A 23,098-nucleotide genomic window follows, 5' to 3' on the forward strand; every position below is an offset into this window, starting at 1 on the left:
TTTCTTCACGACGGATGATGTCTGGAATTACTTTCTGCAAATGGCCGATATACTTCTTGCAGGTGACTTGATTATGACTTCGACCATTTGGCTCAATATTTGACTTGACATTTTAAATTTATATTGATATTGATACAAAACACATATTCACAAGACCCGACTGGCGTCTAGGTCAAGTTTTTCTCTGCCAAAAATTCGCACAAACTACGGCAATTTTAACAAAATTTTCAGGTGTCCAAATATGGAACAATATAAGTGAGTCGATTAAAAAAATTTAAAAACAAAAATTTAAAGATCATTTATGTACCCCAAATTTTAAACTCATATTCGGACTAAACAAGTTAGCCCAAATAAGAAAAAATACGTTCAATACTTTCATTACTTCATTAATTCTTTCTTTTATCTCTTTCTTCTTATTCTTTGATCATATTTTCTATAAAATCTTTAAATTATTAATTACACGTTTATAAATGAATTATCCTTATGTATCTACACATACCATGTAAATAGAAAAATGTATCATCTACCTAATTGCTTTTACAATTTAAATCTATGTACTAAGTAGCTACCTATCTAGTCTAACTTTTAAGTTATCATAGGTACCTTGTATGTCATATTTCTCACAAATGTAAATATTTAAATATTGTGTTACATTAATAAGTACTGAATAAAATATTGATTGATTGATTGATTGATTGATTGATTGAGACACAGAAGCACATCGATACTACATATCAAATTTCATGGAGAAATATATAAGACCCCTTCTTCAAGTTGCGATATCAGTTTGTGCTGTACAGTATACGACGTATCAATTTCTATTTGGCTCCTTCTGTTTCTAAGCTTGCTTCTGACGCTAATTCTGATTTAATTTCTATCAAAAAGCAGTCTGGTTATAATCTTAGGTCCAATAATGAGCTTTTATTAGCACCTCCACCGACTAAACTTTCACCTACTCTTGGTGGTAGGACTTTTTCATACGCTGCGCCAGTAGAATGGAACACTTTACCATCTAGTATTAGGCATATTACATCATTACCTTCTTTTAAAGAACACTTAAAGACATATTTTTATAGAAAAGCCTTTATTTAGTTGTTTTTGCAATTCCCATTGATTAACTTAGCTTTTATGTTTCTAGTTATTGTGTATTGTTTCTGTATTCAGCACAGATGAACATCTTGTGCTAATCTGCGCTTTATAAATGTAATTTATTATTTTATTATTTAACGATATGGCGAGTCAAGCATCTAGTTCTGACGAGGTAAGCGACATGTTCTCTTCATTCTAATTTGAAGTCAAGTATATTTTCGCTACAAATTTCTGTCCGACCTCATTTTCTTATTTCTATTGCTTTATCGTTTTTTACTAGGCAACCTCTCCAAAGTTCTACGCGAAGAATGGCATTACGATGATGTCGGCGTTTTCTGATGTACCAAATTTCGAATTTGGGGACCTCTCTTTAAACAATTACACTGTCATTTATTGATATTGCACTGTACATTATTTATTCCTCTTTATCGGCATCAGGTATCAGAATATTGTGTAATTCTCTTGTTAGGTTTTCTACTGTTACTAGACTGTGGGATGCGTGATTGTGAATTAGACAATGAATGTGTTAAAATAATGTGACATGTTCCCTTGTACCAATATAACACACCTAGAACTACAAGGTAATAAGATAACAGATGTTGGTGTTGAAATAATGTGACATATTGCCTTGTACTAATATAACTCATCTAGACCTAAGTGGTAATAATATGACAGATATTTATGTTCAGTGTCAGATAGTTGCAGATCGTTCTCAATTTATTGCTATAAATGATTGCTCTTCAAAAATCTTTGATTTAGACTGTGGAGTACCCCAGGGCTCGACACTAACGGTAGTCTGCTAGTCCCAGACTAGTGATATCTTGCTTCGCACTAGTAAAAATAAAATTTACTTGCCTGGTGGACTAGTAGAAGAGGTAAAACTAATGTCCCTTTTGCCGACTTCTTATGTTTACCGAATTTTTCATTGCTGATAAAATGAAAAAAAAAAAAAGTTACCAGAATCGTAGAATCGTTTGCTGCTATCTTGAAAGTTAAGTGGGAGTCTGGAACCAAGTCTCACTTTAATGTTATTCACGTTGCGGCCACCATCTTTAAAAGAAAAGTTTCAATTTTATTTCAAATGGATATAAGCAAGTATTTTTCTATAACAAGAAAAAGAGAAAAGTCTCCAGAAACAACTGAATCAGAGCCTGGTAGCAGTCAGCAAAGTGGTCAGCAAAGCAAAAAGGGGAAAGGTGAAGTGCAACATGTTAGAACATTACAAAGCAGTTGGAAAAACGATTATTCGTGGATGACCTTTGAAAATGGAAAAATGTATTTCTCTTTCTGTGTAGAAATGTGCAGACAGGAAAAGGCAAAGTCAACAAGAACTTCTGCATCAGCTTTTGTTAGTGCAACGACCAATGTCAGGCTGGAATCATTAAAAAGCGTGATGTTTCAGTCAGCCATAAAAACGCTACAAAAGCTCATTTAATCCTGAATCCTCAACGAGCTCCCCTTCCCCGAGCGCACTTGCTAATGTTTCAGAAGAAATAAGATTTAAAATTACGTACATGCAATTTCGCGTGGGAACCTGGTGCCTAGTTAAGTCTTGGGGGGACAGAGAACGAGCATAGTGCTCGCGATCTGGTCACAATTTGTTTGCACCTTTCTTTATTGTTGCTCGCGATTTGATAAAAGTTCCATTGTTTGTGAATTGATCGTTTAGCTTGGCGACGCTACTGAGAAACTCCATCCGAAAAACATTCTTTCCAGTAACATTTCTCAGTAAAATTGACTACTTTCAGCCAACAAGATGCCCACCAAGATACCATCATAATCTTTATTTCTCTTTCATTTTCGTTAAATGTGGGGAAAAAATTCAATCTGCCTTCTCAAGCAACCTCTTGGATTTGTTTACACGATATATTAAATGTTTCGCATATCAGAATATGTGAAACTGTGAATTTTAATTTGTTCAAGAAACGGATACGAGTGGCTGATACAGTGTGTCAGTTCCATGAAGAGGAAGACATTAGGATACATAGGAAAACAGTAAGCAAACTTTAAAAGAAATTTCGCACTGGCCAGTATAGCCAAACAGAGGTTGACCATCTTCACTGACCCAAGTACATTTCGATTTTATCGATCGAAAATTAGAAGGAAATGATGAACTAACTTCCGCTGGTACATAAATATTTTCTTAAATTTCATTTCATGCACATATTTCTATATGAACAAATCGTTTTACCTTTTATTAGGACTGCAGCATCTGTTCAATGAAGAGTTCCACTTCACCCCATCCAAAGCTACCAAGAGGATTCGTTTCAAGCTTGCCTGGCGTAAGACAGGGCCTAGATACTGTCAGGTTGTCTGGGAAACGGAACTGTGCGCACCAAATAAGGAAAACTATGACAACGTCATCTTTACCGATGAGAGCAGCATCTGTCTTGAGCGCCACAGGCAAATATGCTTTAGCAAGAGAGGAATGCCGCCTAAGTTAAAGCCCAAGGCCAAACACCCTTATTAAGTTCATGTTTGGGCTGGGATATCAAAGGAAGGGGATACCAAGATGGTTATCTTCACCGGGATCATGAAGTCAGATTTTTACGGCGATTCTTAAAGACACACTGGTACCTTTCGGCACACACAGATTCCCTAATAGCTACAGATTTCAGCAGGATAATGACCCAAAACACAAAAGTAGGTAATAATGATCATTATATTTTCCTGGTGAGGTTTGTTCTAGAAACAAAAACTTAGTTTTTAAACCATTGTCTTCTTTCTGTTAAAGGTTGCCTTACTATGCAGTTTATAAAGGCCAACTATATTAATTACTGGCTGACACCCACTGAAAGTCCTGACCTCAATCCCATTGAAATGCTTTGGCATGAGCTAAAATGTCACCTAAGACGCCTGGTCAGGCCAAAAGTAAAGGACGAGCTGTTCGACGCCATTAAGCAGTTCTTGAAAACTATTCAAATGTTCAATTTGATTGCTTCTTTTTGATCTGTAATAAGTTTTCCATAAAGACATGTTTTAAATCTAGACAGTGACCCGCTCTCTCTGATTTGGATATTAAGTGAGTTCCATTCAATGATCGTTATTATAGTGTAAGTTCTCCTTTTCCTTTTATGCGACATATAAAGTTTAGATTAGAAAATCTTGTAACTCGATCATGGTAGCAGCTCATCCATGTATTCCGGAGTTTTATGCTCATTACTAATACGCTTATATGCTTTCTTTGCTTAATTAAGACACTTACAAACTTTAGTACAGTACATTTCTACATCTATTTGTATGTGGGGCCTTCATATCCTGTCTCGTACCAGGTGAAGCACTGGATTAGTACCAAGATGACCCTTATCATCATGTAGCTGTTGGAGGACTGTTTTATGATACTTCTTTGGTAGTACAATTTGTAATGTCTCACCTCGTTTACGTTTCAATATGTTATTACTATCAAATGTGAGTTTACTCCAATGACGCATTAACTGTCTGGTGGTAGCTGTTTCTCCTCTCCTTTCCTGTTTAGCAGGGTATCTGCCCCTCATCTTGCATTCAATGATTCTATTAAAGTGCACCTACACCCTATTTTTTTAATATTCTTAACTGTTTGTACGGAACTTTTTAAAATGTTTTGTGGTATTTCGGTCACATTTGAAAAAAAAATTGAATGCGAAAAATTGTTTTAAAAATACGAAATGCGTGGTCCATTACCGCAGAATCAAAGCGGGAGTCTGGGTCCGAGTGTGACGTCACCCCAGGCCATGACTTGTTGCTTGGTGCACGAAAGTTAGTAAACAGATCGAGTACTTTTGAAACACAAGAGATTTTTGAAGACAAATTCGTGAAGATGGACTCTGATAACTCTGATCTAGAGACATCTTTTGACTTACAAGATGAATACGATGTTGAGGACGAATGTTTTGACTGTTCTGAGCAGTCCGATTCAGGAGAATATTTGTCAGTCGAAGGAAATGATGATACCTCTGAGTGGTACGAAGGGCATCATTCAGGAGAACCTCTGGCAGACGAAGAATGGACGAGACAGTATGAAAATACTGAACGAGAAAATGCCAAGATTGAGGAAATGCTTCACAAACGATTGACTGCCGTTAGCGTAGTAAGCGAATGGTGAGTTTTCTGTGCTATTGAAACATAAAAGCGCCCCGTGAATTTATAATGCGAGAGCGGTTTCGCCAAACCGTAAACAATGTTTTTGAATGAGCTCGAGGATGACACTAACCAAGATTGCGACTTTTGTAAGCTTTACAGTTTCTTGTTACGTGTACATTGAACATTCGTGTTTTTACTGTTTGTTTTGAAGGTGCAAGTGTGGCAATTGCTCTACTGAGATGCTAGTAAATATAAGCGAATGCTATTGCTGCAAAGAACTCGACGGATGCGACGAAGCTCTCCATTCTCAAGAAGTCCTTCAAGACCTTGATGAAAATGCCGAGCTGAACTGCATAACCGAACATCCTGGCTTCTCAGCAGTATGTCTCCAAAAATGGAGTCTTAAGCTAGCAGCTGATAAGTACAAAACCAGAGATCGGAAAAGATATCAACAATCAGGATCAGAGGAAAGGTAAGCTGAATTTGTGGCTTCTTTATGTACACATTATACTTTAACCAAAGAAATTATGAAAAAACCTTATCAATAAAAAGTTAAATATGCCAAAAATATTTTTATAAAGCAGTTTGTCCTTCTCGACATTAATTCCAAGGATTGCATGGGATATGATAATTTTTGCAGTGAACCAACCCCCAAACTCATGAAATTACCTTAATAAATCAAACTATTTTATATTCATTAGTTATTGATCATAATTTTGTTGTAATCACACACTAAACTGATTCATTATTGACATTCCAGCTTCCTTCGTAGCATTGCATATAGGGAGTTCACAAGACTAGTGCATGGGTATTTGGGATACAAGAGACGAATTCCACTACCAGCCTGTGCTTACACACGCATCAGAGAATGTTTCAGAATTTCTGAAGATGAACTACACAGTGGGTTTGAAATGGATCTTGAGCCTTTAGTTTGACTGCACAATGACAAGATATAAAAATAAAAAGTATTTAATACAAATTTTGTAGATGAAACAATTTAGTGTTTTAATAGTCGATGTTTTTTTAAATTTCTTTGGTTTTTTGGACAGTCAATGACATTCTTGTGTCCTTTCATAGGATTTTTGCATAGGCTGCAATGTGGGGCTCTCTTGGCATGTTCTCTACTTGTTAGTTGGTTTTGTTCAGGGACATCTAAAGAAAAAATATTAAAAATGTATAAGTAATATAAAATTTATAAATTTAGCTAAGATGTAAAAAGTACCTGCACAAGTAGGAGGAACATCCTCAACCACAATGCTTTTCCTGTGCAAGTGCTTTTGAAGAGCCTCCTCTCTTGGCTGCTTCTCCAGCATTGAATTCATTGGTGCTGGGGTCATCTGTCTTAATTCATCTTGTGCAGCAGTCAAGTCTTCTTTTGATGAATTCATGAACGTCTGGAAAATTTCTTCCACGTAACCTATAATAAAAATTGAGTTTAAAATTATGAGTGACAAAAATGTAACCCTTGAAGCACAACACATAGCCTACCATAGTCTGGTTTTACTCTGACATCCCTTATCGTGGCTTCTCCATTTTTGAACTTGGGATAAACCACCTTTTGTCTGTTGTTGCCTCCCGTTGTTTCTACCTCTCTCCGAAGATTAAGGTTGAAATGCATAGCAGCAAGAATGTGTCTGAAAAGAAAATATCCAAATTTTAAACATATGCAGTTGGATTTGACAGGGTTTTACCTTTGGGGTTCATTGGACTCCCAAGTTATCTAAAATTGAATCCTATGGCATATATGTTTTTCAAACTCTCTTTATTTCAAAGATATTTTCGTGTCTCTAGAAAGCAATCTATTTTTGTTTGGGCGTCCTATTCATATTTTTTTTACATATATAACCCAAATTTGGTGATCTTATTTATCAATCAGGTTTCTCGCTAAAATTCTAAATACAAACCGGCAATACATTCCAACATATGAATATGCAATCATTTTGGGAGCAAACTGATTGATGAGGGAATGGAATCCTTCCAAGCAACTGGTCTGCGCCCAAGGGGAAGCTTGCTGGATACCCTTTTTCAGAGAATCTTTTGTCAAGGCTTTACAAATTTTTTCATACACCTCTGACCCTAAAGAAAAAAAGGTAGCTTAGAAAGTGTTTTAAATTTTGAGATTAATAATCTTACACTCCTGCTTACTTCTTGGGTGAGAACTTTACACAAGATGACAATAGTTTAGTTTGGACTTTATGAAACTTAAAGCCAAATAGAATACATTATGCAAAATGTACCTTTAGATAACCAACGTCTGGGTTGAAGTATCCCATGATTGCACTTGTTAAAAATTGGATCATCTAGGCTATTGTGAACATTCACTATGTGACTGAGAAAAGATTTAAACTTTGCCCAGATCACAGTACCAGAACCATTTGAAGTAGATGTGGCACTCCAGTACAGATGCCTCTCACAGGGCTTTATCCACTCCTTTACTTCTTCATAATGCTTTTCTTTAGAAATTTTTGTGAGGACTTTCCTGATTTCTGAAATGCATAAAATTAATCTCATGGGGCTCTCTTGGCATGTTCTCTACTTGTTAGTTGGTTTTGTTCAGGGACATCTAAAGAAAAAATATTAAAAATGTATAAGTAATATAAAATTTATAAATTTAGCTAAGATGTAAAAAGTACCTGCACAAGTAGGAGGAACATCCTCAACCACAATGCTTTTCCTGTGCAAGTGCTTTTGAAGAGCCTCCTCTCTTGGCTGCTTCTCCAGCATTGAATTCATTGGTGCTGGGGTCATCTGTCTTAATTCATCTTGTGCAGCAGTCAAGTCTTCTTTTGATGAATTCATGAACGTCTGGAAAATTTCTTCCACGTAACCTATAATAAAAATTGAGTTTAAAATTATGAGTGACAAAAATGTAACCCTTGAAGCACAACACATAGCCTACCATAGTCTGGTTTTACTCTGACATCCCTTATCGTGGCTTCTCCATTTTTGAACTTGGGATAAACCACCTTTTGTCTGTTGTTGCCTCCCGTTGTTTCTACCTCTCTCCGAAGATTAAGGTTGAAATGCATAGCAGCAAGAATGTGTCTGAAAAGAAAATATCCAAATTTTAAACATATGCAGTTGGATTTGACAGGGTTTTACCTTTGGGGTTCATTGGACTCCCAAGTTATCTAAAATTGAATCCTATGGCATATATGTTTTTCAAACTCTCTTTATTTCAAAGATATTTTCGTGTCTCTAGAAAGCAATCTATTTTTGTTTGGGCGTCCTATTCATATTTTTTTACATATATAACCCAAATTTGGTGATCTTATTTATCAATCAGGTTTCTCGCTAAAATTCTAAATACAAACCGGCAATACATTCCAACATATGAATATGCAATCATTTTGGGAGCAAACTGATTGATGAGGGAATGGAATCCTTCCAAGCAACTGGTCTGCGCCCAAGGGGAAGCTTGCTGGATACCCTTTTTCAGAGAATCTTTTGTCAAGGCTTTACAAATTTTTTCATACACCTCTGACCCTAAAGAAAAAAAGGTAGCTTAGAAAGTGTTTTAAATTTTGAGATTAATAATCTTACACTCCTGCTTACTTCTTGGGTGAGAACTTTACACAAGATGACAATAGTTTAGTTTGGACTTTATGAAACTTAAAGCCAAATAGAATACATTATGCAAAATGTACCTTTAGATAACCAACGTCTGGGTTGAAGTATCCCATGATTGCACTTGTTAAAAATTGGATCATCTAGGCTATTGTGAACATTCACTATGTGACTGAGAAAAGATTTAAACTTTGCCCAGATCACAGTACCAGAACCATTTGAAGTAGATGTGGCACTCCAGTACAGATGCCTCTCACAGGGCTTTATCCACTCCTTTACTTCTTCATAATGCTTTTCTTTAGAAATTTTTGTGAGGATTTCCTGATTTCTGAAATGCATAAAATTAATCTACATGTAGTGGTAGTGCACATGTATTCAAATCTAATAAGCCTAAAGCGAGATGATATTTTACCCCCGACTCTATGCCATAATAGTTTTTAAAATTCTTTCACATCAAAACTTTTGATTCCTTAGAGAATACAGGAACAATAGTCATAGTTAGTGAACATAAACAAAGTGAAAAGGACTATAGTCTAGTAACGGGTGGTAAAAAATCATCTTGCTTCAGGATTATATATAAACTTTTCATGCGTCAGGGCAAGTATGCTCTATATCTACTCATTGCAATAACGGTTTCATAATAATAAATCACTGACAGGTTTAATATTACAGTGCGGCTAATGAAACCGTGGCCAATTGTATAAAATTGACCGGTAAGAATTTCGAACTTAATGCTACCATATGATTGGCTAATAATTCTAGTTTATCAAGTTACCCTGGATATAGTAATCACACTAACTATTCTGCATATACTGTATATTGGTCATTTGCATACAAATCAAAGCAATAATGAAGTCACTCATAACTCACTTTTCTTAAGGTGCCATAAATCAAAGTAGTGGACAATGTTTGTCAACACCTTCTTCATGTGACAAGCAATACCAGTGTGTCGGTCAGATATAAATGTTAAGATCACAATCCCATATCCTATTAGGTAATCCATGCATTGTTTGAAGCCTTCAAACTCCATTGCAGGACTATTTCCCACTTGGTTCCTCTGCGGGCAATGAAATAAAAAATATTTGTTTGCTGAAACAAAATTTGTGGTTCATGAAAAATAAAGATGGCAGTAATTGATATTAACTGCTATTTTTATTATAGATGGTTCAAAAGAGAGTCCTACTGATAAAGTTCATGTCTCACCTGAATTAATGCAAAATGTATAATCATGGGGACAGTGCAACAAAACATGGTATATGCACCATATTTTGCACTGTGCCCCATGCTGTCATGCCGTCCATCACCTGCTAGTACAACACCACTGCCCATGGACTTTATGTTGTCAAGCATCTTCTTCTGGTAGCTTTTCCAGTACATATGTATTGCAGGGAACAGCTTGGTCTGCAAATAAAATACAAAATCCATATAATGCTATTTCTTCTCCATCTTCGATCAGAAGATGCATTTGTTTGTTTATCTTAACTGATTGTACCATTATCATTATAAACTACCTATGACAAACATAGTACAATATATAATACCAACACTCACTCTTTGATGTTTAAAGAACGTAGTCATCGACACACAACCAAGACCCATGTGTGCAAAGATTTTTGATATTTTGGAGATTGATCCCCCAGCCAAAAGGATTGCCATGCAAAGGAGAAAGTTCCCTGCTGGTACACCCCAACCTGGTATCACTGGTTGACTGTGCCAGACATTTTCCCTCTTTAGACACTTTGGGTTGCTGCAGGCAGTTTTTATTACAACTTCTGTCCCAACTTGGCTCACTTCTACCAGGGGGTTATCACTTTTGCAACAGTGACAAAACTTGAACAGCAATAACAGCTGGGACAGAAAAACAATGAACTTTGGCTCTGATCGCAGATTGGTGTCATTCAATTGAACCCTGAAATAAGTATATGTGATATGTGTTAAAAATATTAAATGGGTATATTAGCAGTATCATGAAGTGCAGCTACATTATGTTGTACATGGCATTAGTAAACATGAACATTATAAAGTAGAGAGGGGAAAAACACACCTGTGAGCTGAATTTTCTATATCATCCTCAGATTCATTTGCTGACTCCTCTGACTGTGTTTCATAGCTGTCATCTGGTTCTTCTTCTGTTACTTCCTCCTCGCTTTGGTCATCACTGTCGTAATCCCACTCTGAATCAGTTACACTTTCTTCTTGAGGAACTGAGTCACCCACTGTCTGAGTTGCCTTGTTTTTCGTTTTGTTATTCTTAAGGCCTGATAATAATAATATTTATAAAGATTTCAAGTATTAGGTTCACAAATACATATTAGTATAATATATCCTTCTAGGAACCCTAAGAATGTTTGTCACTTATAAAATCACACATACTTATAAGGACTAGCTACATTACTTACGTCTTGTAAGCCTTCTGCATTCAAGCTTCCTTTTCCTCAGGTGTGATCTCAGGGATATTACTTGGTTTCTCAGCAGTCTCCTTTCTTTTTGCCATTTGGCTTCACCAGTCGTAGGGTCTCTAGTACTCGATGTCTCCTCCGTTTCCATGAAATCGACATTTTCGTCCTCCCTGTTCTCGGCACTCTGGTGAAAGAAAATCGATAGTCGATTGAGCTACACTGTATTATGTAAACAATCATCCTTACTCTACCATAAACAATGACTCGTGTTCAAAACATATGAGTAATAAAGCCCATAAGACTAAGTTGTAATAATAATCACCGTAATATCTTCAGTATTAGAGACAGGAGCAACTTCTAAAACCTCTTCTCTTTGTGCCACAGGCAAGAGCATAGGCTCAGGCTCGCTGACTGGTTCAGTTGTACCAGGGTCTTCGACAGTGGCGTCATCATGATGATCTTGATGTGCAGTACTACTGGGGACGCTTTTAGAAGCAGCAGTCGACACGGTGGCATTTTTTAATGATTCTCTTAAAGTCTATCACGAAAAATACACTTTATTAGTTTCATAAGAAGGTTGCAGTAAATGTTTTAGCTGAGTTTTTTACCTTTCTTCGATTGCGATATGTTTGCTGTTTCTTTGGCGAGTCTAGTTGACCAGCATGTAGCGTGGGGTAAACATTCACTCCAAAACTGTCTCGTTTCAGTCGAGGGATGGCCGGTTTTCCCAAGGTAGCAAGAGTTGTAAATCTTCGCTCAAATGATTCTACTCTAAAATGCACAGAACATATGCACGAGTTCCTTGTAGGCTCCCACTTTGCACGCTTCACCTTTACAAACTTTATCCATCTAGTCCTTCGCTTCTTGGCCTCGGGTCTTTCATCATTAAAATACGGAATACTATGAAGGGCAATCCCTTCAGGAATATTTGGAACGTTGCTACATCCCCAAACTACACATTTGTTGGGCATTTTAGCGTTTGGAAATAAAACGTATTTAAGAAATTTGATAAAAGCAAGCGAATAGTCTAGAAAAATCTGTATAGAATCTGTGGTAATCTTTGGTTGTGTTGGCCTGTGGTGACGTCACACACCGCTCGCCCCAATCTCCTCTGTAATTACGGCCATGGTTCACTTACTTCGGCTAAAATGGTCAATTTTTCAATCTTTGACAGAGCACCAAAAATTCCCGTTTTGATGGATCTAAAAAATTTTTCCACAAATCTGCTTTTTGTGCCTTAAAGTTTTACTCCAGATCAGAAAAAAATAGGGTGTAGGTGCACTTTAATGTCTCTATCAGCTCTTTGATCTTCTCTTAGTTGCTAGGTTGGTTACCTTCAACACTCTGTAAGTGAGAGGCAATGCTATCAACTTTAGCAGTAACTTCACACCATAAGATTGTAATAGCTGCAACACAGTACTCAAATGTTCAAGGGATGCAAATTTGGTCACGCAATCCCTCCAAACATTGTTCCATGAATCTTTGAAAGCATGCTGGTACATTTGTTAACCCGAAGGGGATCCGGAGCCACTCGTACAGTCCCCATGGAGTAATAAATGCGGTAAGGTGGCAACAGTTTGGATGAAGTGTTCCCTGATGGTATGTGTTCCAGAACGTTCCTTGGATTTAATTTTCAACTTTACTCGCTGATGTTATGATTCAACTGAACTTTTTTTAACGTAATTTGCATACATTCTCGTGCAAATCATTAATTCATAGTTCTTTGTGCATTGTTCTTGACTGTCAATTCTGAACGGTGTGCTTTACCCTGGTCCAAAAGAGAAAACCAAGAGTTTCCTCCGAGATTGCCAAGAGACTCTTGTACACGTGGTAGTGGATGTCTGTCAGGCACAGTTTTGCTATTCAACTGACGAAAGTCTACATAGAGTCTAAGATTACCATCTTTTTTCCTGACGCAGACCATTGGTGACCAGACTATGTGCTTTCACTTCAGGGTAAAGTGGGCGAGGAATGGAGGTATAAATTTTTTGTACAGGTGTAGTGTCTGATAGATTACCACTGTATGCATTGCCACGCCCGCCAACTTCAGTGTTGCGTTTGGCGATTGGCGATTTTCAGCCGTCAATCAAATCAAGTCTTTGTGGAGTACGTGGGGTGCAATTTTGTTTACCACGGCAAAATGGTCGCGAATTACCCTACGGCTCCACGATGTTGGCATTCCTTGTGGTACCATTTTGCACAGCTTACACACTCAACCATATCGTCTTTGCTTGAGTATGGAAGTCGGCAAGTACAGTAATATTTTAATTTTCTCACAGTTTTCATTGGTTCAGTTGGATAATTTATTGAACTTGAAGAAACCGTGGGAAGCATTTCCTTGCTCTCAATGCCACAGATGACTCCTGATATCTCCTTCTGAAGTTTAAGGTTGACGAATCAACACCATTACATAAAGCAACTGCAACTGCAATTGAAAATGCTCCACAGTCAAAACCATTGTTTTGCTTGGTTACTGGCTGCACTTGCAATATGATTTCATCAGAGGGAGTGTGTAGCAAGGAGGCAATCTGCTTTTTTGTGGACATTTTTATTCCATTGTAATTTACACATAAATGTTTACAACATTTGGTTTTTCCAGGTTGATATACTGGCACACAGCCAGGTATGAATCAGTGTGAAGAATTTGTACGAATTCACCACGTACCACATCAAATTGCCCAACAATGCCTAGTGTTGTTGATTGCAGGCCCTGGATATGGGGATGTTTTTCTTTCAACAAATTTTTTGCTTTCCCAATGTGTATATGTGTCGAACATCCATTCTTTAAAATTGTTTTTCGATCACTGTCATATGATATTCAGGATTTTTCATTTTGTGCTGTGACTCTTTGCTCATCTTTGTTACCCCTGTGATGATACATTCCTCTTCCTCTGAAGTTTTAGTTCTCTTTGGCTTTGGGAACATTGGTGGTGGTCTTGAGATCTAGTGGCAGTTGACGCTTCTTTGATTTTATTCTTTTTTTGTCCAAACTTTAGATACTTTACAGCTTCACTAAGTGGGATACCTAAAACCTCTCTCATACGTATGAAAACCTCTGGAAAGACAACTTTCAGTATGCACTCATTATTTGCAGCTGGAAAACTCAGACGCAGTTGCTAAAGCACAATATCATGGTGTTCATCAGTGTTCTTTCCAAATTTAAACATGAAATGGAAGGTCTTTATGTCGAAGCTCTGGTTTATTCTCACTTTTACCTGTCTGGTATAAGTCAAAACGCCAGTTGTTTCCATTGCCAGCCTTGATATCCTCAAGTTCCTTTTTTACTTTCGTAAAAAGCTGGCTATATCACTTTCTTCTAGTGATCCAATTTTGTCATCCCATGAAGTGACATCTGTTAGGGTGGAAATTTGACTGAACTTGGTGTCTGATGGACTTGGGACTTGACTGGACTTCGTGGCTGGACTTGGGACTTTACTGGGCTTAGTGGCTGGATTAGAGACTTTACTGGACCTAGTGGCTGGACTGGGGTTTGACTGGGTGTGGTTGTTTGTGAAGAGTGGACTTGACTGGACTTGGTTGCTGGACTGAAGGCTTGACTGGGTGTGGTTGTTTGTGAACAGTGGTCCTGACTGGACTTGGTTTGATTTGATTTATTTTATTTTATTAAGGCACAAGGAAAGCGTGGCTGATCAAAACGATATCAATATCTATTTTATCCATCAAATGGAAATAGGCGTTGAATTCCCAACCACCATTTTAAAAATGCTGAAAAATTTCACATTATTGCTCAGGGCCGGAAATTTGTAAAAGGAGTATGAATTTTCAAATTTAAAGCTATTGAATTGAGTCAAAACCTTAAAAACAAGTGAACTTCAAAATTTGAAATTTCGAAAATAGCTGAATTTTTGGTAGAAATCTCAATTGCCACTTTCTTTCACGGATTGGAAGATTATTCCATATTTTTGGTGCGTTATACAAGACTAGAATATTTTCTATTTGTTCGACACAAGTGTGATCTATAGTTTTTAGATATTCTGGTATTGTAATGATGAATTTGTGAACTGGTGGCAAATAAGTTATTGAAACAAGAAGGGAGAAGATTGTTGTGATACAAATACATAAAAATGGCAATGGAAAGGTATTCAAATCAAAGATATCTAAAATTTATAACGATGAAATAAAGGTTTAGTATGACTACAATATTCTGCATTATACGAACTACTCGTTTTTGGAGTAACAGAACCCTATTCAGAGTTGATGGGTAGGTGCTAGACCAGATTATATTGAAATATTATATGTGTGGACAAATATGAGAATAATATAAAGATAACTTGGCTTTAGAAGTTAAGATAAACCGAGATTTATGAATGACACCAATAGACTGTTGGTTGCCGCACTGGAGACTTGACTGGGTATGGTAGTTGGCGGACAGGGGACTTGACTGACCATGGTAGTTGTTGGACTGGGGACTTGACTGGCCGTGGTAGTTTGGGGACTGGGGAGTTGACTGCCCATGGTAGTTGGTTGGCATGGGGTTATGTATGGCTTAAGCTGTTTAATGTTGATTTGAATTGCTATTTGCTTTCCATTACTATTAACGAGCCTACACACCCCCTTTTCAGTATTGAATTGCAAAACTATATATGGCCCAAGCCATTGATCCTCCATCTTATGTCCCTATATATTTTTTTTGTATCATATTCCTCCTAAGCACCATATCCCCTGTTTTAAATGGCCATTTTACTTGCCCTACTCTTGTCTGGTACTGTGCTTTTTGCTTTTCCTGGGCCACCTTTATATTGGTTTCTACCACAGGAAAAAGCTCTTCTTGCAGCTTGCACATGGCTTCAATGTGTGAGGAAACTGCATCATTGCTATTTAACTTTTCAAGTATCTTATTGAGATCAGACTCTTGAAGATCCTTGTCTTGCTTTTCCTCTTCCAATGGAAGCCTAGGATGTCTACCCAACATCATGTAAAAGGGACTATATTTAGTGGTAGTAGATACATTGGTATATATAGTAAATAGAGCACCTTCTACATACTCATCCCACATATCCTCATTGTCATCCATTACTTTTCTCAATGTCCTGGAAAAAACGAGTTGAGAAGAGTCTGTTGCTGATTTATCAGTCTAATTCGATCATATATTTGGATGTATTAGAATACATGTTTGTTAAATATTGCACAGTTTATTTCATATTTTTTAGTACCTTTTAATCGACTGGTTTGTTCTTTCATTTAAACCATTTGATTGTGGATGATAAGGGGATGTTATTCTTTGTTTCACATCGAACTTGGAGAACAAGGATTCTGATACTTGAACAGAATAAAAACATTTAAAATAAATTGTGAAATACAGGTGATATTTGTCGGGAATCAGAAATTTTTTAAATGAGTTTTGGGGGGAATTCTGATTATTTTTTGGAGACTGACATCCTTAGTTTAGGATGAATGTGACAATTTTTAGGCCTATTCTAGGAGGTTGCACATTTCCCCCTTTATTACAAGGGGGATCATATAATTTTCTTACTGTAAAAAAATCCTCTGCACTCTCTGCCATACATTATGAACGCAGAATACAGTAGCAGTGAAATAAAGATCCTGCTCAATAGTTTCACCACGACGAAGTATTAACGAACTGAGAACAGAGGGAGCCCAACAGAGGAGATGTCTAAAAGTGAGATTTACACATACCTTGCAGGCTTCATCAATTCGCCAAGTGGTTATTTCTGATATCATTGCCTTCAACTGCCGAGTGTCGAGTAATCTTGAAGAAATAACGAAAGCATTTCTAGACGACTAGATAGAGAGTTATTAACTTTTGAATAAGTTCATCTTGAGGTGATTCAAAAACATGTTCATCTTTATCATCTTTATCTTGTTTACAAATGAGTTCAAACAGAGCCTGTGACGGACCAGGTGCAATGCACTCTAAAGTTGTCATACACGATTGAAGCGATTTTCTTTTGTAACACCGTAATGTACTCTGTGACACGTCCTCTATCTGAGAATATCACATACAGTGGGTTTTACTGTATTAGAACATACATGGACATTTTACCCGAATAAACGTCCTAGCCATCATCCTTTCCCCTCCCCCTTAATAAAAAAGTTCCTCTTCAAATTATCATAATTTGAAAAGGCGGGAAAAGGCATTTTTTCAACTTGACTTGACAAGAGTCAATAAAACGACTGATTACAAACCAAAGAAAAAGAAATAGGAAAATAATAAAGTTCCAAGTTGATTCTATTAGATTTACTGCCGAGAAATGAACTTGAACTAAAACTGTTGATCAACTCTTGCATCCCCGTAGTCCCTTGTCTAGTCGGTTCTTTTACAGTTTGTAGAATATCTTCAACTATATTGGGTCTGAATAATTGTAATAGATAAATATTCTATAATAATTAATAATAATTACAGTAAATACTGTAGTTGATAAATGTATCATGGCTTCACTGAAGCGGCTTGGTCATTATTATTGTTATGAACTTATATTAATTAACTAAAAAGTGATTCACAAATCTCGATGTTGTTCTTGACGGGCATTGACGCAATAGCCAATAATTGACTACTGTATCAATCTACTGCTAGGACGCTTGTGCAACCATACATTACTAGCTTTTCGTTTTGGTCTAAATGCAATTTATGGCCTAATAATATACATTAAAAAAATTCTAAATTCTTGACAGGCTGACAGCAGGTGCAGTTCAAATGAAATACCAGTGCAAAAAATTAAATACCAGTGCAAAAAACTGAAATACTAATGCAGATTTAATATTTTCAGGATTCTGATTGGCTAAAAAGCAATAGAAATTGAATTAGCCAATCAGATTATAGCAGTTGCCATAGCAACAGAACAGCCTTCCCTCTCTGGAAGTTCTCAGAAAATTCAAGGTGGCGGATTTTCATCTTAAAAATGAATTAAAAAATGCTAAAAATTCAAGCTTCAGCTGAAAACCAGCAAAAAGGTTGAGAATGGCAAAAGGAGAACTCGCTGCTTGTTATTTGAGAATTAAGAAGGAAAGAAAACATCAGTCAGGCCATTTTATAGCTGTTCAAGGTCACTTGAAGTGAAAGTTGAAGCGAGAGACTTTGAAACTCGATGTTGAAACTTCAAGAGCTTTAGCCTACTTATCTGTAAAGAGGTAAATAATACTTCTGTACAAAAAAAAGCAGCTTATTCAACTTTCGTTTGAGTGTTTAGGAGTTGAAAAAAGAGGATATTTGATGATTTATGTAAGTTTTACAAAATTTCTTTGCAATGTGCTTGTTTTCTCAAAAAATGTCAGAATATTTAAAGTCATAAAGATGAAAAAAATGATTTCTAAACATGTTTTTACTTTTTAAAGATCAAAAGTAATCTTTGTTATTCATATTTTTTTCCTGTTTTGTAAATAAAACTTTATTTCGTAAACCAATTTTTGACAAAAATAAACGCAAAACAAACAAGTTCTTCGCTTCGTGCATTTTTTCCAACACGTCTTTTTTCTATCTAATTTGGTTGAATTTGTTAGCGTTACGTACCTTTTGAAAAACAAACTCGTGCAAATTAATTCCAAATTGAAATCGAAATCATCTTGTTACCTATACAAAGTAATCTGCTTTGTATGGTTTTGGGTTTGTTAACCTTGCTGTGTTTTGTCGGCCTTGATTGTGATATTTCAGAGCAACTCTTTCAAGAGACTGAGCTATCATTTTTTGAAATAGTATCTGAATGCACTGGAGCCACAATCATGCAAATGCTGTCAAAAACCAGTCACCTTCTGTAGTTGCACTAAAAGCAGTTTTTAAAAACTAGCGGCAAATCACACATATAGAGATTACTTAATGGAAAATGCACGAGCTGAGAAGTATCAGAAAACGAACGAGTAAGTATTCTGATGCGCATTAACAAGTGCATAAAAACCGTACAAGCATTTTCCATTCTGTAATTTTTTTATCTCATCAATATAAATATTTTTCCCTGCATGCCATCCACACTTCAAATATTTGGTATTTACTTCGAGAAATGATTGAATTTTTAAAGAAAGAAGCAATGATCCCTTAAGAAATTAAGGACAGAACTCGGTAGTGCGTAAGCATACGCACGCTTTAAATTAAAGCATATTTTGATTACAGTACCAACCTCGACGATCTGGTTTCTTCGTCGTCAGGCGTAACAGATGACGTTTGTGACCAAGAATCTCTTGTTCTTAAAATTCCAATTTCTGTGGGCAGTTCAGATGAAATTGGAACAAGAGCACTCTTATTAGAGCGTGTTGATTCTTCAGCACCATCACGACACAGCCTCTTTGGTGAATGGAAGTTTTCATAACCGCTCTAACATCTTTAATCTTGTTTCCCAGGGTTTCATTCTTGTCTGCGCACTTTCTACAAATTATATCTGTGGGGATAGTGTCGCTTCCAAATGTTGTCCCCACCAGAGGTTCCTGATTTAGACAGTGTTTGGATTTTCTCTGGCCATTAAACAATTTCCGTCTATAATCATTGTTCGGAAATTCATTGGCGCAAAGAAAGCATGTTTTTTTGTTTCGACGCTGGAGATATCGCTATCCTTTCAACAGTCTTGGAATTATAGCATCAACAATTATATAAACCATGTTTTGCTGCTCCACATATAACATGAAGAAACAAATAAACGAAAACTGCAATCATTTAGCTCCGCCCCTGAAAGCCGATACTCCTGTACTTCGGAAATGGAGGGAAACGCAAATCAATATCCTGCAAGTTCGACAAGTCGATCTCTCGCGACTTAGTCGCTCGCTCGCTTCGCTCGAATCTAAAAACACACCGGGAAGCAAGAGAAGTCGACTTGGGGCAAGTCTACGCCCCAGTACGTACATAATATTATGTTGTGGGCAGTTGAAGCCAGTTACCCATTGCTCCTTTATGGGGTGCCAGTTTAAGAGAAAGTAATCGATAACACTTTTAATGTTAGTGGTCTTCAGAAAAGCAAGGTTTCTTTCGTATTCGCCGGTAGTCTTGGAGTGTGCTAAAGAGGAAATAATCTCCAGTACTCTCAGCCGTTCGGCGGATGTAATACCCATCTTTTCACATGTAATTTCCCTTCTAAATGACCTCAAAGTATGATAGAGGCAGATATTCAAGGTGGCGGTCGGGAAGCAGGCTGCGAAGGTATCGCGTTCATTAAAATCTTTATCAGACATTACAACAGCAGTTCTGCTCCAATTCGTGTTGTGCTTTTTGAAGAGCTCAACGGATGCCTGTATTACTGCCTTTGTTTCTTCTGCTGAAATGAACATCGCAGCTACTTCACTCAATCCATCGCCGTCTATGCACATGAGCAAATAAACAGGCATCCGTAACTCTAACAACTTGTACGTTGCATCTACCAGGAGAATTTCAGGGAAATGATTAAACATATTTTGCATGTAAGCATCCTGATAAAATAGAGCCTTGAAATTGTTTTCCTCATCAACCACAACATCTGTGAGAGAGCCCGGTTGGTGCTTCAGATAAGCTATAACTCCTTCAAGATTATTTTTGTTCATATCTTTTTTTGAATTTTGCTTTATATTCGAAATATCTTTCAGCGTTACCTTTTGACCAGTAGTAGATTCAATTTTTTGTTTAATAAGTTTTGGATTTGCTTGCAGCTTGATCGCATCCTCGATATCCTTTGCGTGGGCTTTATTGTGCGCAGCTCGTTGGCGGGGTAGGTGCTCATAGATTGCTTGCTTGAGGATATGGTTATGATCTGTGACCACACGGTTTACCTGAAGGTGCTGGCCATCTGCCGACAAAACAATGTATACGTCAAATGGACATCCTTGTCGGAATGACTTTGTTTTCCGTTTCCTTTGCTCTCTAGCTCCCACCCCTCTACCACCAAATTTGCAGCTCAGTCTTAAAGAATAGTATGTAAGTTCTTGATTAGCAACGGCTACTCTTTTAGGTACATGCTTCGCTGCAGTTGACAAAGTTCTGACGTCTCTTTTCCACAGTTCACAAAAATTAGTCTCTTCGTAAGTACTCTTTATCTCATTAAGTTCCTTCAAACTGCCAAATTTTTGACCCACAAAGAACACTTTACTTGCTTTATTAACCTTTCCTTTGTCACTTTCCTTTCCTTTTTTGCCGTCAGCTCCTTCGGCGTCAGAACCGTTCCAGTCTTCCTCTCCAGTCGCTCCTCCATCAACTGCATCTTCTATTTCTTCTGCATTCTCTTCCTGTGCCTCATCCTGTTCACTCACCTCCGTTGTCTCATCTTCTTCGTTTGCTTCAGTTGTCTCGTTCTCTGCGCTCTCGTCTTCTTCACTTGCTTCCGCTGTCTTTTCTTCACTCGCTTTCGCTGTCTTCGCTGTCGACACTTCCTTCCATGCTACATCATCAATTCCCATCCTTTTTCTCTTAGGTCTGGTTTTGGCCGCTGCTGCTACATTCTTACGTCCTCTTTTTACTGTTTGCCATCCCTGCGTCTCTTCCTGTATTTCACGTTCATCAACATCATCTTCAGGCAAATCATCGTCTGGAATTATCACGACATCTGGGGCCTTGAATTTAGTACGCGCACTCAGACTGCTAACAACAGGGGATGCAGATGGAGGCGGCACTTTCTCTTGCACTATTCCCATGACTGACAAAGAGATCGAATTTGTCAAGAGCCATGAGATGATGATGTGCCTTAAAAAATCTGAATGGCTAGACGGAGACATCAACCAGGTCAGACCAGATGAAAGGGTGCCATGCCGATTTAGGAAAACATCTTTCCATAGTGTAGGAGCGTTACATGCAATACCTCCCATGACGGCCACTGCAACTCCACATATATTCGCACACGTTTGCAAAGGCATGTTTTTTAGGCAACTTCTCGTGTATTTGTATGGGGCTTTTTCGCTGTGCACGTGAGCCTGTTGAATACCTTTGAAAGGCTTTCTTCTGGTATGGACTTTCCCATAAACTGCTTGCACAATGGGTAATAAGACACCCTTGATCTTGGCCGGCATGTTCCAGGAAGCTGGGTCGCAGTAAAACCACTTGTTTACTGTGAGGTCAATATAAATCAAAGTCCAGTGATTGCCTTTTTGCCCTGGATTGCTGAAAAAAAAATCCCCGTTGCCAGTTTTCCCGACATTTGCAAAGAGAATCAAATATTTGACGGTAGGACTGATATGGGTATCGACGTAGTCGTTCAGATTATCTTCATTCATCATAACCAAATCATTGACCATCAGTGCACTTGTTTAACAGCTTTGACGATTGAGGATTTCAGCTATGCCCAGCATAATGCTGAAGTGAACCCATCCATTTCCAGCAACTGTTGCCAAATCGGATGCAAGGATATAGCTGTTATTATCCAGAACGCTACTTCCATCTGGTGTATGAAAGATCTTATCGGTAAAAACTTTAGCAAGCTCTTTTGAAATGGAACAGGCTTCATTTGGAACATTGATCTGTTTAGAGAGCCACTTTTGCTCACTAATTACTTTGCTCTTGACGTCACGGAGATCGTGTATTCTAATCAACTGGGAAAGCGAATGGACTGTGAATGTTCCTAATTCACAGGAAATAGCTGGGAATTTCCCCTTGCAGCAAAGGTCTTTCATTTGCTCGCAAGCCGACCAGGAGGGCATGTTGACCATGGAACACACCTCTGTTAGAAAATTTGGAAGCTTTTTACAAAGACGTTGCTTATGGCTGTAAAGTATCTGAGGATACTCTAGACTAGCTGTTTCCAACCGAGTTATTGCTTCAAATTTATCGTTCTTAAGTATGTCCTACAATGAGAGAAATCATAAAACAAGTGAGGAAGGGAAAAGGATGGGGGAAGGAGGGAGGGCGAGGCGATAAGAGAAGGAAGAAATATTTCGGACCTTTTAAATTACTCCATCGAAGGATTTAACATTTATTTCCGTTCGAATTTACGCTTCCTATGAATTCATTCCATATATATAGGTTAGTGTCCGATTATATTAATAAACAGGATTAATTAGTAACTTTTAAGTTGATATTTAATAGGTCTCCATGTTATCCAATACAGAAATACTTAGGAAAAAAT

At 37.4% G+C, this 23,098-nt stretch overlaps 3 protein-coding genes across 3 annotated transcripts; 1 reads left to right on the forward strand and 2 right to left on the reverse strand.

Annotated features, from left to right (window-relative positions):
• Positions 1-4,625: 4,625 nt before the first annotated feature.
• LOC148907522 (uncharacterized) lies at positions 4,626-6,592 on the forward strand. Its single transcript, XM_089034762.1, has 3 exons — positions 4,626-5,166; positions 5,360-5,620; positions 5,909-6,592. Exons 1-3 carry the CDS (start codon positions 4,706-4,708, stop codon positions 6,081-6,083), a joined length of 897 nt encoding a protein of 298 aa, XP_088890888.1. The 5' UTR covers positions 4,626-4,705; the 3' UTR covers positions 6,084-6,592.
• Positions 6,102-12,386, reverse strand: LOC148907523 (uncharacterized). Its single transcript, XM_089034763.1, has 12 exons — positions 11,723-12,386; positions 11,437-11,652; positions 11,115-11,298; positions 10,760-10,973; positions 10,267-10,624; positions 9,919-10,116; positions 9,586-9,772; positions 7,386-7,634; positions 7,053-7,224; positions 6,637-6,782; positions 6,371-6,565; positions 6,102-6,300 (listed from the first exon to the last, which is right to left on the reverse strand). Exons 1-12 carry the CDS (start codon positions 12,083-12,085, stop codon positions 6,146-6,148), a joined length of 2,637 nt encoding a protein of 878 aa, XP_088890889.1. The 5' UTR covers positions 12,086-12,386; the 3' UTR covers positions 6,102-6,145.
• Positions 7,656-9,037, reverse strand: LOC148907524 (uncharacterized). The gene is made up of 5 exons (XM_089035147.1): positions 8,796-9,037; positions 8,463-8,634; positions 8,048-8,193; positions 7,782-7,976; positions 7,656-7,711 (listed from the first exon to the last, which is right to left on the reverse strand). Exons 2-5 carry the CDS (start codon positions 8,495-8,497, stop codon positions 7,656-7,658), a joined length of 432 nt encoding a protein of 143 aa, XP_088891273.1. The 5' UTR covers positions 8,498-8,634; positions 8,796-9,037.
• Positions 12,387-23,098: the final 10,712 nt, after the last annotated feature.

Source organism: Actinia tenebrosa, unplaced genomic scaffold, assembly GCF_029948245.1.
Source record: "Actinia tenebrosa isolate PJP-AT-01 unplaced genomic scaffold, QUT_ActTen_1.0 PGA_scaffold3__52_contigs__length_22856419, whole genome shotgun sequence".
NCBI classification, from domain to species: Eukaryota; Metazoa; Cnidaria; class Anthozoa; order Actiniaria; family Actiniidae; genus Actinia; species Actinia tenebrosa.

Bases quoted from the DNA above. Each gene is read 5' to 3' on its own strand.
- LOC148907522 (XM_089034762.1), top strand. From the start codon at position 4,706: ATGCGAAAAATTGTTTTAAAAATACGAAATGCGTGGTCCATTACCGCA. The intron at 5,167-5,359 runs GTGAGTTTTCTG...TTTGTTTTGAAG, and splicing joins GTTAGCGTAGTAAGCGAATG to GTGCAAGTGTGGCAATTGCT. The intron at 5,621-5,908 runs GTAAGCTGAATT...TTGACATTCCAG, and splicing joins CAATCAGGATCAGAGGAAAG to CTTCCTTCGTAGCATTGCAT.
- LOC148907523 (XM_089034763.1), bottom strand. From the start codon at position 12,085: ATGCCCAACAAATGTGTAGTTTGGGGATGTAGCAACGTTCCAAATATT. The intron at 6,783-7,052 runs GTTTGTATTTAG...TTTTCTTTTCAG, and splicing joins TATGTTGGAATGTATTGCCG to ACACATTCTTGCTGCTATGC. The intron at 6,301-6,370 runs GTACTTTTTACA...TTTTTTCTTTAG, and splicing joins TGTTCCTCCTACTTGTGCAG to ATGTCCCTGAACAAAACCAA.
- LOC148907524 (XM_089035147.1), bottom strand. From the start codon at position 8,497: ATGATTGCATATTCATATGTTGGAATGTATTGCCG. The intron at 8,194-8,462 runs GTTTGTATTTAG...TTTTCTTTTCAG, and splicing joins TATGTTGGAATGTATTGCCG to ACACATTCTTGCTGCTATGC. The intron at 7,712-7,781 runs GTACTTTTTACA...TTTTTTCTTTAG, and splicing joins TGTTCCTCCTACTTGTGCAG to ATGTCCCTGAACAAAACCAA.